A 16598-nucleotide genomic window follows, 5' to 3' on the forward strand; every position below is an offset into this window, starting at 1 on the left:
ATAAGTATCTAAAAAAAAAACACATAGTACATTTTTAAAGTTATTTATGGAATGAGCGCTCTTATTTTGTGATGGCTATGAATGTGCTATCAAGGTTACTTGATGAAGTAGCAGCTAGCCAAGTGTCTCATTACCAGCTAGGGCCCGAAAGATAGAACTTATGTTTTGCAAATGATCTTCTCATTTTTGTCGAAGGGGAGCTTGAGTCTATTGTTGGAGTTCAGTGCATCATGGGTTGAAGTTGAATCCTTCAAAGAGTGAGGTTTACTCAGTCTCAAGTTGAGTTGGAGGAGGTGCATAAGATTACTGGATTTACATTGGCTTGTTTACCAGTAAGATATTTGGGGAAATTGACAGTAAAAGATTGTGCCCCTTTGCTAGAAAAGGTTGCCATGAAGGTTAATGGGTGGGCAGCTAAAACTTTGTCTTATGCAGGAAAGGCTCAATTGGTTCAAGCTATGTTGTTTCACATTAAGAACTATTGGGCATGGCATTTTCTTTGGCGTAAGCAAGTGGTTAAGTTGGTGAATCAAATGTGTATGAGATTTTTATGGAAAGGACAAAATGAAAAAGTTAAAGTAGCTAGAGTGACTTGGGAGCAAATTCGTAAGCCGAAAAATGAAGGAGGTTTGAGTCTTAAAGATCTTGCCAGTTGAAACAAAGCATTCGTAATTCAACACCTTTGGCCCATTCTTATCCAAGTTGGTTCATTGTGGATTGCTTGGATCAATGCTTACATGCTAAGGGGAAGACATGTTATGCAATTGCCTTTAGTTCAGAATAGTAGCTGGGGTTGGAAGAAATTGATGTGCTTAATAAACCAAGCAAGAGGTTGGCCATTGCAAGGACAGAGATATCAAGTAAGGTTTGGCAAGAAATAAGGCCAAAGGCTAGCAAGGTGCCTTGGAGTAGGGTCATCCGGTGCCCTATTTGTACTCCTAAGCATTTAATTATATCTTGGTTGGCTACATTAGACAGGTTGCTTACAAAAAATAAAATAAGGGCTTGAGGAATGAACATAGATGAAAGTGGTATAATTTGTAAATTAGGTCAAGAGACTAGAGACCACTTGTTTGAGGAAAGTGTTTACTCTAGAAGAATTTGGCAAGAGATACTAAAACTTGGCAAATTAAACAGGGAACCTGGGACTTGGAGACAGGAGCAAGTGAGCAACAATGGTTGCAAGCAAAGCTAAAAGGAAAAGCCTTGATTACAGTGCTTCTTAGGCTGGCTTGGATATGGCGAAAAAGGAATTGTTGACAATTTAGGAACCAACAAAGATCCGAACTGGAGTTGTTGGAATTGATTAAGGACATAATAAGAGTTAAATTGTTAACTGCTAAAATCAATCAATACAAAACACACTTATCCACATAATGTGTGAATCAATATTGTTTGTAGGCTTCTATTCCTACCATTTCATCGTCTTCTCTTATTTTTTCTCATGTTCTTTGTTATCCTTATTCTTTTTTTCTAATAAAGATCCCTCTTTTTTTTTGTTTCTTTTTTCTGGAAACCAATCTTCTTGTTTTTAACTATCAAGTTTGGGATTCTTTTTTTTTTTAACTCAATATGCAATAAAAAGAAAATTTTTTGGTGCTGATAGCGAACGTGATGAGCATGGGATCCGATGAAAGCCACCTCAGTTATGGGTATGAGGCTTTGGATACTAAGGGTGGGTTTGGATGGGCGATTGGGTGCAGTGCGGTTTATTTAGCTTATTTTTTGTCTCACGCTACAGTATCGCTACAGTATCTAATATCACCGCCACTGTTGTTTTTACACTAATCGCAAGTAAACACACCGCTCATCCAAACTCATCCTAAATAATGTTTTTTTTTTTTGTTGTCTGAAGCTTTATAGATTTTCATAGCTTCCTTTGGTGAGTTGGTTTTATCGGCTACACATTGCTGCTTTTTTTTCTTCTCATTTACTGTATTTACAAGCTGCCGATGATTGAGCTTATCATTGGTATGATTTGAAGTCTAAACCTTTGCTTAATATTCTTGAAAAATATAACCAGAATTTACCCGTGAGGTGATGCAGTTACATGTTTGCCATGCTTTTTTTTTTTGGGGGGGGGGGGCGTATTTTTCTTTTTTCTCTTTTTATATTTATCAGTTTATCTGATAGCTAAATGTCGAATAAAACGAAATAATCTAATGGCACGTACCATGGTGACAAGGCTGCTTTGAGTGGGCCAACCAAATAACATTCTGTGTCAGTCCACAGCTTCAACGTTGGATCTTAGGTATTCAATGGAAAAATCCATAGTATTTTATATTAAAAGAGTATCCCACTCCGCACTCGCCCCTGGTTTGAGTGGAACATTGAAATAATACCCATAAAGAAAAAAAAAACCGGCAGATAACCCAACTTCCCCACTGAATTTTAATTAATTAATGGGCAAACCTTTCTTCTATAAATGGATGCCCCCTTTGCCTCTTATTTCGCCTCCTTCATATCTGGTATCTCTATTCTCCATTTTTCATTACTTCCTCCATTCCCTCACCTCTCAGAAAGAAGAAAATTATGGATTTCATGATTCACAAAGCTCAGCCATATTTCGCAGTCACTGATGAGAAGATGATGAATACGAATAACCCAGAAAGTGAACATGGTCAACAACCAAACAACATCGTCACCAGCCAACTCCAGATAAGATCCTCACCTCGGTCATCCCCTGAAGCTCTGGAGAAAGAGGCTGTTCTTAGACGAATCCGCCATCACAAGTGCAAAAACAGAGTCAAACGTGCTTTTCAGGCTTTGGTTGGCGGCGACGGACAAGCTCAAGAAAAATGGATGGAACTGGGCGATGCTTTCACTTGTCCTTAAACATTCTGTAAAAACCCAGAAATTCATGGGATCTGTAAATGGCTTGAATGTTATTGATCATGGATGATGATGAAAGATTTTGACTGTAACACTCTTGTTTTAGAAGAGCTGTTTAATTTGGAATGCATGGTTTCTCGTTCACACGAATCTAGGAGCATATGAAGAATAACAGTATAGTTTATGTTCCTATTTAGATTAAACGAATTCAGGTTTGATTATCTGACTGGAATAGTTTTTTAATTAGTATTAAAAAAAGTTCAATTTCATCCAACGTAATTTAAGGAAAGCTCGTCTTACTCTGAGATTTTTAACTCAAATTAATAATGGAAAGTTAATCAAACTCAAAATGGATTTCGTCTTTAATCCTATTGAGAGCAAGTAACCTGAGAAAGGTGGAGCTAATAATTTAATAAAACTGTAAAGTGAATGTTGATTGGATCTCTGTGTTGAAACCATATTATAAATTACAAAAAGAAATATGAGTATAATAAAATCCCACCTACCAAAACAAGGGACCTTTCAAAATTGGGGCTTCAAATGGATCCAGCACTGGAGCTCTCAATATTTTCGTCTCGAGATTCAATACTCTTTTCAATTCATTAAATCTTAAGCAGCTTTAGCTACAATAACGAGGAGCATAAATCTCCTCTGGGCCTGGCGACTTTCTTTTACACAAAAAAAAAAAATGCAAACAATCCTCTAAAAAAAAAAACCTTAACTCAATATATTAAAAAATCAATTTTAAATAATTAATGATTAACCTGGCCTTCGTTTTCTTTTCTGTATTTCTCTTATTTCTTCTCCCTGCTCGTTTGTAAGCTCTTCGGGTGCGTCAGAGTCGCAATATCCCTAAATAATGTAAAGATGGTGAAATCCGAATTATCCCATAAACTTCATATTGAATCGAGATTCTTTTTTGTTCTTGAATCGTGAATGTATGTAAAGATGGTAAGTTTTTCTTTTGGGTTTCAAAGTCGATCATAAAACAGATCTGACAAGTTTGCTCTAACTCGCTTAAAATTATAAAAAATAAATATTAAATCCTAAATAAGCTGCAGCAAGATATTTATAAATTCATCGAATATACATGAAGCCCGATGATTTTTCCTTTTTAAAAAAAATTTGGCTTACGAGTGTATAAAGCTGTCAAACTTTGTCAAAGAAAGTAATTAAACCCTTTTTTTTTTTACACTCAATTAAGCCCAAATTGAGTTTGTAGCCCATCTCCCATTTTCGCCTTTGATCCTCGACATCTCAATCTCGTCGCTAACTACGTACTACAGATTCAATTACAGAATTAACATTAATTCCTCGTTTAATACAGATATACCAACAACCAAGTATATTTGTATTATTTACAATTAAGTCCCCTTTTAAATGATAATATTCAAAATGCTCGTATCTCTAAATTTCTCCGATCGAATTAAAATCCAACTTTACATTCATTCACTAAGGATCTTATATTTTCAATTTATAACCAAATTTTCCAACAACTTTCATTTTATTCAATTTAGTCTCTAATGTCATAAAATTAACTAACAAGCTTAAATTAAATTCTAACTTAATCTAACACTTTCTATTACCTTCAAATATAGTCTTAATATATACCAAGCCTATAATTAATAAATTAATCATTATCAAGCTTCAAAATCTCTAAAATCCATTGATGACAATTTTAACAAGTCATCCTAATTGAGAAATGTAAAAGTTGGGTCATATAAACCAAGCTCTCGTGATATAAAATCCATAAAAAAATTTACAAAAATATCATTTTTACCTTTTGAATTTTGGATCGGCAAAAGCTTGGACAACTTTGATGATATAATCATATTAATGATGGGTTTAAATGGACGGTGCGTTTATCTGCGGTTGATGTAAAAATAGCGGTGACAGTGAGATTATATACTACAGCGATACTATAGCGTAGGATAAAAAGTAAATTAAACGCACCACACCGAACTCAATTGCCTATCTAAACCCATTCTAAAACATTTTCATGAATTATAATTGGTTCAAAATTTTCATAGTCCTTGATAAAATTGCACATTAAAACCTTTTAATTATTTTCAATTAAATTTTACTAATTTTAATTACCATATAATTTAGTCTCTATATTATTTTTAATAATTTAATCAATTAATCACTCAATGTATTAATATTATTATTTATTACCAAACACATAATTATTTTAACTAAATTTCCAATCAACTCATTTTGCAGAGTTTGATTTCAAAATCAAAATTTTCAACACAGACTAAAATCGAATTATTACAAAATAATTATATTATTCTATTTTTATTAAGTTAAAGTAAATTTTTTACCATGTTTTATTTCAATTAGAAAATATTATTATTTTTCATTTTCAACTCAATAAAAAAATCAAATCCTCTCTTTACGTTTCAATTAGAAAATATTATTAATCGATTGAACAAAAACAATAATTGGACGGAATTATAATTTAAATATATGATTAGGAAAAAAATTAGGCAACTGTATTATTTAATTAAACTTAATTAAAACAAAATAAATAACTACATTTCGTTAACAAAATCATGATTTTGGGGCCTCAGCCGCTAAAACTCCATTAACAATAGAAGTAGCCACCACAACACCGAGAAACTCGGCTACCGCCACAGCACCAGCCTGAGCCAACGCGCCAAAACCAACGGCACTTTCAATCTCCTTTTCAGCTGTTTCTATCTTCTTCTCTGCCGTCTTCAACCCTTTCTCCACTGTAAAGATCCCTCTCTCCGCCGTCTCCAGCCCTTTCTCCGCCGTCTCCAATCCTTCTTTCACGATCTCCACCGCTTCTTCCTCCGCGCTCTTCAACTTCTTTCTAAAACCGAACAACGGAATATCCTCCGCATTCGATTCCCGCTCTCTAACTGTCAGTGCCGTCGTTGTAGTCATAAAGAACAGAAGCTGCCTCCGGTTCGAGAGAGAAACTACCGGCGAAGGTTTACTAACATGCACCTTGACAGATCGTCCACGGTGCGAAGTGTGCACACCGTGGACTGAGAGAGCGTGGAACATAGGTGGCGAAATTGTGGAAGCCATTTTTGCTATCCTTTGGAAATCAAAATGTGTGACACCCAATAAATTTAAAAGATTTTATTGTTTCTCTAAAATACGGAAATACCCTCCGTCGCTTTCTTTTACGAAACGTCGCCGTTTATGTTCGGTCTTTCGTCTTACAACCCCTAATTTATGTAATTTTCCGCTAGAAATGGTTTTTCGAAGAAATCTTAATAGGGAAACGCCAAAACTTCTTTTCTATCTCCCTTTATTTTAAATTTTCTCTAAATTACTGAATTTAAGAAGTGATGGCTGAAGAAGTTACTGCGGAGGCGGTGGCGGTGGCATCAGAAGCGTCGGTGACAATGACGGAGCAAACTCCAGGCCCGAGAATGGCGGAAACCCTAGAAACACAAGGTTCAGTCGAAGCCACTATTGAGTGTGCGGTTCAAGGAGGCAGCGAGTCGACGTGCAACAATAACAGTAATCCTGAAAGCTGTGTAGTTGCTCCGCATGTTGATCGAGAGAAGACGCTGGAGTTTGCCGATGAGTTGACAGAGAGAGGATCCCAGGCTTTCAAAGAAGATGATTTTGCCGAAGCCGCTGATTGCTTTAGTCGCGCCCTTGAAATCAGGTTAAACTTTCGCTTCTGTTCATTTCATCTCTTTTTGTTTTCATAAATATTTCCCAGTAAATTTAGATTGAGAAACTTAAACCTAAAACCGGAGGTGCAGAACAAAACCGTGAGACCCTCGGGTGAAAACAGATAATACCTTGCAAGGAGGGACTATGCCTTGAATTTAGAGCTAGGGCTGGATTTGACGTTCTTTTTTTCTTTGAAACTTTTTTAAGCTTTAGATATTTAACTTTTTTCATGGACGTGTACTATTATCTTTTAAGATGTGAGGTAATTATGTTTGATTAACGTCTTTTGATGAAGTAAAATGCAATTGGAACATGCAACAACCTAAGGGAGGTTTATAGAATTTCAATTAGTAGCTCAATTTACATTTTATGTTTCAAGTTTTGTCTTTCAATATTATGTTTATTTTGCTCTAGGGTTGCACATCATGGTGAACTTGCAACTGAATGTATCAAGGCTTACTATCTCTATGGGCGTGCACTGCTGTACAAGGCTCAAGAGGAGGCTGATCCTTTGGGTTCTGTACCAAAGGAGGGTGAGGCTCAGCAAGATGCGAAGAAAGAAGGGTCATTTAAAAATGCTTTAACTCGTGAAACTTCAGTTGCTTCTGTATCAAGCACTTCTGAACAAGATGGCAGTATGCATTCCAAAAAGGATATTTGTATTCTAGTTGAATTGAGCATGGATACTTGAGTGTAGTTGAATATTTTCCAATGTCTTGATATTTTTGCTATTGCTTACATAAAAGCATCAGTTTATCTGTCAAAATTTCATTCAAGAGTGTTGTAAATTGTAGACCGTAGCTGCTTTATGATCAATATTTGTTGCAAATGCTGCCCATAAGCTGATATGTCAACTGTTTTTTATTTCGTTGTGTTTCAGGTGGAAAAGGTGGGGAGGAAGAAGAAGATAGTGACAACGATGATGCGGCTGAAGCTGAGGATGCAGATGAGTCTGATTTGGATTTGGCATGGAAAATGCTAGATGTTGCCCGGGCAATTGCTGAAAAACAACAGTTGGGCGATACCATGGAGATAGTGGATATTTTATCAGCTTTGGCTGAAGTTGCCTTGGAAAGAGGTCAGTACTTAAATGACTCATTAGTGTTAGTTGTGTACGCTTGTTGGGAATAGGTGGGGGGAGGAACCCTCTCTACCGATTTGATAATAGCTTTTTCTTTAAGCATCTTATTTCATCTAAAACATCGGTTTTTGTTTCTGGTATGCTTCTTTAGAGGACATTGAATCTTCACTTGGTGACTACCAGAAAGCTCTATCCATTTTGCTACGGCTGGTTGAACCAGATCACCGTCAAATAGCTGAACTGTATCCTTGATAGGGTTGAAATATCTATATTATTGGGATTATTACTCTTTATGTAGCACTCGATACTAGGTTGAAATAAATAGTGTGGTATATTGGTTAACGAATGCATACTGGTCAAAAAGTAAACGTGGATCCTCCTAATTCCACCCTTCAATTTCGTTCAGATTCTATATATGCTACTTAACCCTTTAATTTAGAAATTTTCGAATATGTATGTGTTTGGAAATTGGCTCAAAGCCCCAAGAAGCAGTTCCATACTGTCAGAAAGCCATCTCAGTTTGCAAGTCTCGGCTGGAGAGGCTCAGAAATGAAGTAAACAATTCTTCAGAATCAGCATCATCTGTAGCTGCTTCTGAATTGGATGATGGTGTACAACAGTCCTCAAATGGCTATCAGACTGTTTCATCTGTCAAAGATAAAGAAGCAGAAATCAAAACACTTGCTGGTCTTGCTGAAGACCTGGAAAAGAAGGCAAGTGCAATTTTGATCACTTCTTTGAATTAAAACCTTAGCGTATAACTTTAAGATTCCTTCTATTTCTGTGTTTTCAGCTTGAAGATCTACAACAGCTGGTCTCCAATCCAAAGTCAATTGTTGCAGAGATCCTGGGAATGGCATCTGCCAGGGCAAGGGGTAGTGAGAAGAGTGCATCACCTTCTGTGCTTAGCTCTTCACAGATGGCTCCTGCTAACAGTGATGGTCATTTTGATTCTCCTACTGTTTCAACTGCTAATACAAGTGGGGTTCCGGCGGTCACACATCTCGGCATTGTAGGAAGAGGAGTAAAGCGCGTTTTGACAAGTACAGCAATGGTAGAATCAAACCCAATAAAGAAACCTGCAATTGAACCTTCATCTGACAAAGGAGATAGCAGCAGTGCGTCTTGATGTTTCGGATCTTAGATTCCAGAAATTGGTAGTCACTGGAGTATGCTATTTAATCATAGCTCGCTAATGCTTGATGTTAACAGATTCTTCCGTAGCCGCTAAACTTATGCTTATTATAACTGTTATCTGTATTCTTAATTGACATGCATCTGAAGAACAAACTCTTATCTCTTAGAGCATTTGGCTTGACATTTTGCCTCCTCTTGGCAAATTCATTATCTACTAATGTATCCAATATGTAATCACAGTATCAATGGTAGATCTTGTGAAAATTATTGATACAGTTGCGATGAACCAAATTCCATATCAATTGTTTGGCTGTGAATTTAAAATTGTAAAATTTATAGTGATTATTTAATCTTTCGAGGTGTTGTAGAATAATAATTGAGAGAAGAGACAGCAGATAGAGAAGAGCAGAGTGTAGAGTGCAGAAAAATAATACAAGCATGCAGGAAGCAGAAAACTGCAGCAAGCAGCGAAATAATTGAAGCATGCAGAGTCTTGAAATGCGGGTAAATAATCGAGGTAGGTAAGTATGGGTATATTATTATTTCTGAATAATAGTTTTAAATGTTATGCGATTTTAGTCCTTTAAATTTTGTGTATATAAATGCAAACCTACTGTTCTCTCATTTTTTTTCCCTAACATATTTTTCTTCTCACTTTCTTCTCAAGCACAACATATTTGTAACATAATTTCTACAAATCCATCCCTAACTTTAAACATATTCAAGTAAGTTATTATTTTTAATTCTTTTTAGTTGTAAAATGTGAAATTTAGAGATTAATTGAATGTTTATTGTTATATTTGATATTTTTGTTATTTTAGATGTTAGTATTTGTTATATTTTAGTATATTGTTTGTTTAAAGATTAATAATTATCATTGTTAAATTTGTTTAAAATTTAAGTTTACTGTTTGGGAAAATATTGGTATATTGATATATTATAGTTTATTATTAGTTAATAGTATATTGGTTGATTGAAAGTTAATATTGGTATATATTATTAAGTGTTTGTAGAATATTTGGTTTTTTTGTTTAAATGTTAAGATATTTTTATATTTTGTATTTTTTTATGTTTTTAATGGTTTTATCAGGAAATATAAAGAGATTTTAAAGTGAGAAAATTTTATTTAAATGTTAGTTATTGTTTTAAGATTATTGTTAGTTTGAATATTAGTTTATTGATATATTGATATATATATTATTAAGTGTTTGAAAAATATATAATTTATTACTAATTGTTTAAATATTATTATATTTTTATTTTATGTATTCTTTTCTTTGTTTTAAGTTTATAGTAAGGTTTTTTATTAAGTATTTGAAAATTATTTGTATTTTAATTACAAATTTGGCTATAGATTTATGTTTATAGAATCATAGATTAATTTATGGAATTTAGTTGAGATTTGATGGTAGACATATTGATAAATTGGTAAAATCTTGTGATTAAAATTTTCTTCTTATGCTAAAATTGATTTTTTTTAATTTTATACCAAGAAGTTTTCTTTATTACATTCAAATAATCGGAAATGGTAATTAATATATCTATTTTATTAGTCACAGTTAGAGGTAAATGCACAAAGGCGTAACATTTGACATCAGAATTTAGTTATCGAGGATTTGCATCCAGCCATTGAATCATATTTTATTGATGTTGGGTTTTACAATGTTGGTTAAACATTGGGAGCGTAAGATGCACACATTTCACTTTTCATGGGAAGAATGCATGATAGCGTCAGAGGATATAACACTACAACTTAGCTTCCCGATTGACGGTCAGCTTATGATTGGAAACTATGTTGTCGAGCGCAACATTTATCAGATTTGCCAAATGTTTTTGGGCATGGTTCCGGAGAGCAAATACACAAAAGGTCTCCATTTGAAGTTGACATGATTGGAACAAATTGTACAGTAAATGACAATTCGGGCTCAACCGAAATAATACTAGCTGGAAGAGCATATGTTTTGCACTTGATAGGAGGGATGTTGATGTCAGATAAATTCAGTAATTTAGTTCACGTGGCATATCTCCCATTGATAATTGATCTGGACGAGTGTTGCGTTCTTAGTCGAGGTGCCTTAGATGGGTAGATGAGATGGGTTGTATGACAATGTTGTAGTCTTGAGCTAGGAATAGATTACCATTTCGTACCCTTTTTTTTTACTATTTAATTGCATAAACCGTTGTAGTTATTTTCTAATTAAATAGCTAATATTTTTATTTGATAATACTATAGTTTCTACAGATGGAGGCATGAGATACATGAGATTGAAATTTGATGTTCAACCAACACTGTAAACAATGTAGGAATCCATTTCCCATATTGCGCAAGAGTCACATTGTAAAACCCGACATCAATAAGGTATGGCTAAATGCGGATCCTCGATACCCAAATTCCGATGCCGAATATTGCGCCTTTGTGCATTTGCCTCTAACAACACCGGTGATAAAATAGATATATTAGTTATTTCCGATTATTTGAATATAATAAAAAATCCTTGATATAAAATTTAAAAAAAAATCAATTTTTGGCGTGCAATTACAGAATTTTACCGATTCATCAATGTGTAATGAAATATCTCTACCATCAAATCTAAACCCTCATTTTGCACCATATTCCCAGCTGTTAAATTATGTCCATCAATTCTCTATTTCTTTGTCGTCATCCCCATCAATTATTGATCTTCAAGTTCACAACGCGAAGATTGAAGACTGAAGGCTGGCCCGCCTATTGGCTTGTCAATGTTCAACAAATTTCCAACGAACAAACGCCACGTGCAAGCTCGTCCCTCATATCCAACATAGTCAAAGACTCGAATCCTAGAATACAGTTATGGATCCGAAACCTCGGATCCTCTTTCACATCCATTTTAACACTTGAGATTAATCTGAAACGTAAAAAAATTGCATCCTTTTTAAGCAACCAGATTCAGATAAGATTGAGCAAAGCAATTAATAAACATAAGTAAACAGTCTGTCTCCCATTCTTGTCTGTCCCTTATTATTACAATATCTTGAAATAGATCAGAACCTTTTCTTCTTCTTTTATTTTCCCTTTCTTTTCCAATAACTCTCATTTGTTTAGGTTAGATCTGCGAGAGAAAAAAAGAGAGCGAGAAATGGGGAGAATGCGACAGTATTTGGCAATGAAAACGGATCCTGTTGCTCAAGAATTGATCAGTTCCGATATCAAAGAACTCAAGCTGGCTGCGATTAAATTGATGGATGATGCAACTAAACTTGGAGGTCTTGGTTTTGGAACTTCTTTTCTTAAATGGGTCGCCTCATTTTCTGCTATGTAAGTTCTCATCTTTCACCTTTATATAACACTGGGTTTTGTTTTTTCTTTGCTGGGTTGTTAAATTTCCCAAGATTTTATGATGGTTTGGATTAGTTGGGTTTGCATGTATTTGTTTGTCTGTATATCTGGTTCTCCACCACGGGTGGAAATGGAGCCCTATGTGGAAAGCCTTATGTTCGATTTTCGTGCTTTTTTTCTCATTTTCTAAAGAGAATTAGTCAAACAAGAAAGTGTCCCCCTCAATATGTATGGAGGAACTCTAGAACATAGGGAACTTAATCGGCAATTTCCTTCATACTATGTATCAGTCTGAGTGAACAAGCACCAAGGGCTACTGGCTTCTGCCTATGCTAGCAACCAGAAAAGCTTTTAAATGCTAGTATGAAGATTCAATCAGCAGATGCATTGTGGGAATGCCAAAATGTTCACAGATGATTTGACAACTTTGTTTTCAATGCAGAAAGTGGGAATTGTAGTTCAGATTGGCTATTTTTCCGAGCCATTAGCCCTATGCATTGCTCAAATTCACACAATTGTGACTATCCTAGTCTTCTCCTATGAGTTCCATAAATGACTCCGATTCATTCTAGCTTTTTTGTCCATTTTTTCCATGGGAATTGAACTTCATGAGCTCCCTTAAAGTAGCCTATATCCAATACTAGGGCTAGCTGCCCTTAAGTAGAAAGACCTGGCCTACAGATTCAATGGTGAATTGTATATAATTTAATAAGTACTTATTAAGCAAAAAAAAAAAAATCATAATTGACATTGTTTAAAATTGGTGGCAATCACGCATGAGGCCATGGACATAAATAATCTTCTCTTCTTAATTTGATAGTAATCTGGTAATTACTTGTTCAAAATGATTACATACATATGCATGCAGTACAGTATCAGACATCACGGATGGTAAATTCACAATAAATACTTAATCTACATGGCCTCTGCAGTTATTTGTTAATCCTGGACCGAACAAACTGGAGAACAAACATGTTGACCTCACTTTTGGTACCTTACATCTTCTTTAGTCTTCCTTCAGGATTGTTCAGATTTCTAAGGTAACAATCTTTACCATTTCTTTCCTCAACTTTTGTTTTGCTTTAGTATTATTTCCTGAAATATCTTTTGAAATACATTCAGGGGGGATGTTGGAAAATGGATTGCCTTCATTGCTGTCGTTCTAAGACTGTTCTTCCCCAGACACTTTCCAGGTATAATCGTAACTGCAGTTCTGGTATTTGTAGGCTAAATGTTTCCAAATTTGAACTCGAACACTTGTCTGTGTTACTTAGTTCCCTTTTCTGATCCTGTAAAAATTGGGTGAGTTGCAGACTGGCTGGAGATGCCAGGATCATTGATTCTTTTACTGGTGGTGGCTCCAAATTTCTTTGCAGTCACCTTGAAGGACAGCTTGGTTGGTGTTTTCATATGCCTCCTCATTGGATGTTACCTATTACAGGAACACATCCGAGCATCGGGTGGATTCCGGAATTCCTTCACTCAGAGTAATGGAATATCAAACACCATCGGCATTATCCTTCTGTTAGTCTACCCCGTCTGGGCACTTGTGCTCCACTTCGTCTAGTTGGTGCACAAACGCACTCAATGCAGTGTGGTGCTGAATTGTTGCAGGCAAAAACTTAAATAAAAAACTTTTGCTGTTTATATTGCATTTCATATGTTGAAGCCTTCACCAAGAGCCTGAATTGTGATTCATAGTTAGTGTTTAGTAAGCCAGTGAATGTATGAACGAATAAAATGCCCATAAATTTATTTGTTTAGTATATTTTCCAAATGGCAGAGAAGTTCAATGTTTATGGTGGCATCCAAATTTGAAATCGTTGTTTGTTAATATACATGTATTTCATAATTCTCAATGTTATGATGTTGATAATTAAACACTTTGCTGTAATCCAATGTGAATCACCCAGATTATTTATCTTCGTTCTGGTGTATATATATTGGTTTCTTAGAACATTGTTCAAAGCTTCCTACAATCTTGAGTTGAATGCTTGTAATCTAAGATACGAAGTCAAAAGATATAGAGATTAATTATAAAACCAGCAAATGATGTCTCTAGAGAAATATATTTCGATAAAAACCAACGAGATATTCAATGTCCGGCGATGATATGATTATTTTAGCATAATATTTGCCCAAATTAAACCTATACGTGAGTGAATGCTGATGTATGAGTTTAGATTTTATATGAGACTACAACTGCGTGCCGTCCTGGTTTGGGTTGTTGCATTAAACTAATCCGATGCTAATAAAAGATTCCTAATAGAAATTGAAGTATAATCCAGAAACTAGTCAGGTTAATAGAAGTTTTGTCATCTTTTCAATTTTCTCCTGTGTTGGGGACAGGAGATGAAAACGAAGTAATCATTTAAGTTCAAAGCTAAAGACAATGCCCGCTTAGATTTTTATTCCCAAACAAACTTACATATTCACTACTAGCAACGACTTTTAGCTTTCCATTAACTTTTAAGTGACACGTTTAAATTTATTGCATATCCAGACAAGGGTATAGGGAGCATTATAGCATCTTAAGGCCCTTTTTCATCTTTCGAAACGTAAAAGCTATGGCAATTTCGTTCCTTTCTCATCAATGGCAATCCTTACAAGTTGTGTTTTTCGTACTTAACTATGTTTTTGCTTCCTATATCAGAGCTCAACCATCATCCAGCAATGGTGCTGACTTTTGGTGCTCGAGATCATCGGCCCCATGCCCAACATACACAGCATATTTTGCTCAAGAACCGGACTATTTGGACCTGCAAAACATCGCCAAACTGTTCGGAACTAGCCCTCAAGAGATTGCAAGAGCTAGCAACTTGGTTTCTGAAGATACTCGGTTATTCCCAGGCCAACTGTTGCTGGTCCCTATAATTTGTGGCTGCACCAGGAACCATTATTTTGCTAATATTACGTATGATATCAAGTTTGGTGACACTTATTACATAGTTTCAACCACTGTTTTTGAGCATCTCACCAATTTTACTACAGTGGGAGACATGAATCCTTCCCTAGATCCAAAAAGTTTGCAGGTTGGTGACAAAGTTGTGTTTCCTTTGTTCTGCAAGTGCCCTTCAAAAGCTGAATTGAAGAATGAAACTGAATATTTCATTAGCTATGTCTGGCAACCAAATGACGATATTTGGAGTGTAAGTGCCAAGTTCAATGCATCAGCACCAGCTATCATTGATGAAAATAAGTTAAATGATTACCAGGATATTAGCTTGGCTGTGATTCCCCCATTGATGATCCCTGTGTCGGACTTGCCAGTGCTTTTGCAAACTCAGTTCTCTGGAGGAAGCAAATCTAAACACCGGGGGGGCCTCATAGTTGTTTTAAGCATAGTAGGCTGTTTGCTTGTTTTAGCAGGTGTGGTAATACATAAGAGAAAGAAGGTCTTTAGGCGCAATGGTTGGTCTCCGGAGACGGTCGGTTTGATTCCGGTGAAGGATCTTACTAAAAGCGAAAGTTTCCAGCCAAAGATAATACAAGATAAGCTGCTTCCTGGAGTTTCAGGCTACTTAGGCAAGCCAATCATGTATGAGGCTCATGTGATTATGGGGGCAACCATGAACCTCAATGAACATTGCAGAATTGGAGGAACAGTCTATAGGGCCACCATTGATGGGAAACTGCTAGCCATAAAGAAAACAAAGGATGATATTACAAAGGAATTGAAGATTTTGCAGAAAGTGAATCATGCAAATCTGGTGAAGTTAATGGGTGTCTCAGCTGATTCAGATGGAAATTGCTACTTGGTTTATGAATATGCTGAAAATGGATCCCTCGATAAGTGGTTGCATCCGAAAAGTTCATGTTCTTCAAGCCGTGCTGCAGTTCTCACCTGGAGCCAGAGGTTACAAGTAGCACTGGATGTTGCCAATGGCCTGCAATACATGCATGAGCACACTCAACCGAACATCGTCCACCGAGATATCAGGACAAGTAATATACTTCTTGATTCCACGTTTAAAGCCAAGATTTCTAATTTCTCTGTGACTGAAACAATTGCAAATGCTATAATGCCAAAAGTGGATGTTTTTGCCTTTGGGGTTGTGCTTTTAGAGCTGCTTTCAGGAAAGAAAGCAATGACAACAAAAGAAAATGGTGAGATTTTCATGTTGTGGAAGCAGATAAGGCAAGTTTTGGAAATCGAAGAGAAAAGGGAAAAAAGGCTGAGAAAATGGATGGACCCGAATTTGGAGAGCTTTTATCCCCTTGACAGTGCTCTAAGCTTAGCAGTACTTGCAATGGCCTGCACTCAAGAGAATCCTCTGGCTAGGCCAAGCATGGCTGAAATCGTCTTTAGCCTTTCAGTTCTTATTCAGTCATCTTTCGAGATATCGGAAGGCTCTTGGGGTTCGGGGATAGAAACAGAACTCGACCAGATGATTGTTCCAGTCGTTGCTCGTTAGGTGTTGCAGAAAATCTGTAGGTTCCCGTTTATGTAGTAACCAATGTATAGTTCTACTTTGTAATATACAGTTTGAACTTGGTCTTCAGTTTTGAAGATGTTTTGGACTAAGTTTTATTAATGTGAATATGAATCCTGCAATTAGTTATTTTTCA

The 16598-nt window shown here is 35.8% G+C and overlaps 4 protein-coding genes across 4 annotated transcripts; 3 read left to right on the top strand and 1 right to left on the bottom strand.

Annotated features, from left to right (window-relative positions):
• Nucleotides 1–5305: 5305 nt before the first annotated feature.
• LOC105802208 (uncharacterized) lies at nt 5306–5940 on the bottom strand. Its single transcript, XM_012633709.2, has one exon. It carries the CDS (start codon nt 5890–5892, stop codon nt 5386–5388), a length of 507 nt encoding a protein of 168 aa, XP_012489163.1. The 5' UTR covers nt 5893–5940; the 3' UTR covers nt 5306–5385.
• A 45-nt stretch (nt 5941–5985) lies between these two features.
• Nucleotides 5986–9004, top strand: LOC105802203 (uncharacterized). Its single transcript, XM_012633703.2, has 6 exons — nt 5986–6484; nt 6910–7130; nt 7376–7573; nt 7728–7818; nt 8016–8289; nt 8370–9004. Exons 1-6 carry the CDS (start codon nt 6159–6161, stop codon nt 8703–8705), a joined length of 1446 nt encoding a protein of 481 aa, XP_012489157.1. The 5' UTR covers nt 5986–6158; the 3' UTR covers nt 8706–9004.
• A 2634-nt stretch (nt 9005–11638) lies between these two features.
• LOC105802207 (cold-regulated 413 plasma membrane protein 2) lies at nt 11639–13826 on the top strand. The gene is made up of 4 exons (XM_012633708.2): nt 11639–12008; nt 12962–13069; nt 13152–13222; nt 13343–13826. Exons 1-4 carry the CDS (start codon nt 11830–11832, stop codon nt 13594–13596), a joined length of 612 nt encoding a protein of 203 aa, XP_012489162.1. The 5' UTR covers nt 11639–11829; the 3' UTR covers nt 13597–13826.
• Nucleotides 13827–14473: 647 nt separating this feature from the next.
• On the top strand, nt 14474–16598 carry LOC105802202 (serine/threonine receptor-like kinase NFP). The gene has a single exon (XM_012633702.2). It carries the CDS (start codon nt 14597–14599, stop codon nt 16442–16444), a length of 1848 nt encoding a protein of 615 aa, XP_012489156.1. The 5' UTR covers nt 14474–14596; the 3' UTR covers nt 16445–16598.

The sequence above is a fragment of the Gossypium raimondii genome, chromosome 11 (genome assembly GCF_025698545.1).
Source record: "Gossypium raimondii isolate GPD5lz chromosome 11, ASM2569854v1, whole genome shotgun sequence".
Taxonomy (NCBI): domain Eukaryota; kingdom Viridiplantae; phylum Streptophyta; class Magnoliopsida; order Malvales; family Malvaceae; genus Gossypium; species Gossypium raimondii.

Coding starts and splice junctions, on each gene's coding strand:
- LOC105802208 (XM_012633709.2), bottom strand. CDS start 5,892: ATGGCTTCCACAATTTCGCCACCTATGTTCCACGCTCTCTCAGTCCAC.
- LOC105802203 (XM_012633703.2), top strand. CDS start 6,159: ATGGCTGAAGAAGTTACTGCGGAGGCGGTGGCGGTGGCATCAGAAGCG. Junction 7,819..8,015: donor CACCGTCAAATAGCTGAACT/GTATCCTTGATA, acceptor CCTTTAATTTAG/AAATTTTCGAATATGTATGT. Junction 8,290..8,369: donor CTGAAGACCTGGAAAAGAAG/GCAAGTGCAATT, acceptor CTGTGTTTTCAG/CTTGAAGATCTACAACAGCT.
- LOC105802207 (XM_012633708.2), top strand. CDS start 11,830: ATGGGGAGAATGCGACAGTATTTGGCAATGAAAACGGATCCTGTTGCT. Junction 12,009..12,961: donor GTCGCCTCATTTTCTGCTAT/GTAAGTTCTCAT, acceptor TGGCCTCTGCAG/TTATTTGTTAATCCTGGACC. Junction 13,223..13,342: donor CTTCCCCAGACACTTTCCAG/GTATAATCGTAA, acceptor GGTGAGTTGCAG/ACTGGCTGGAGATGCCAGGA.
- LOC105802202 (XM_012633702.2), top strand. CDS start 14,597: ATGGCAATTTCGTTCCTTTCTCATCAATGGCAATCCTTACAAGTTGTG.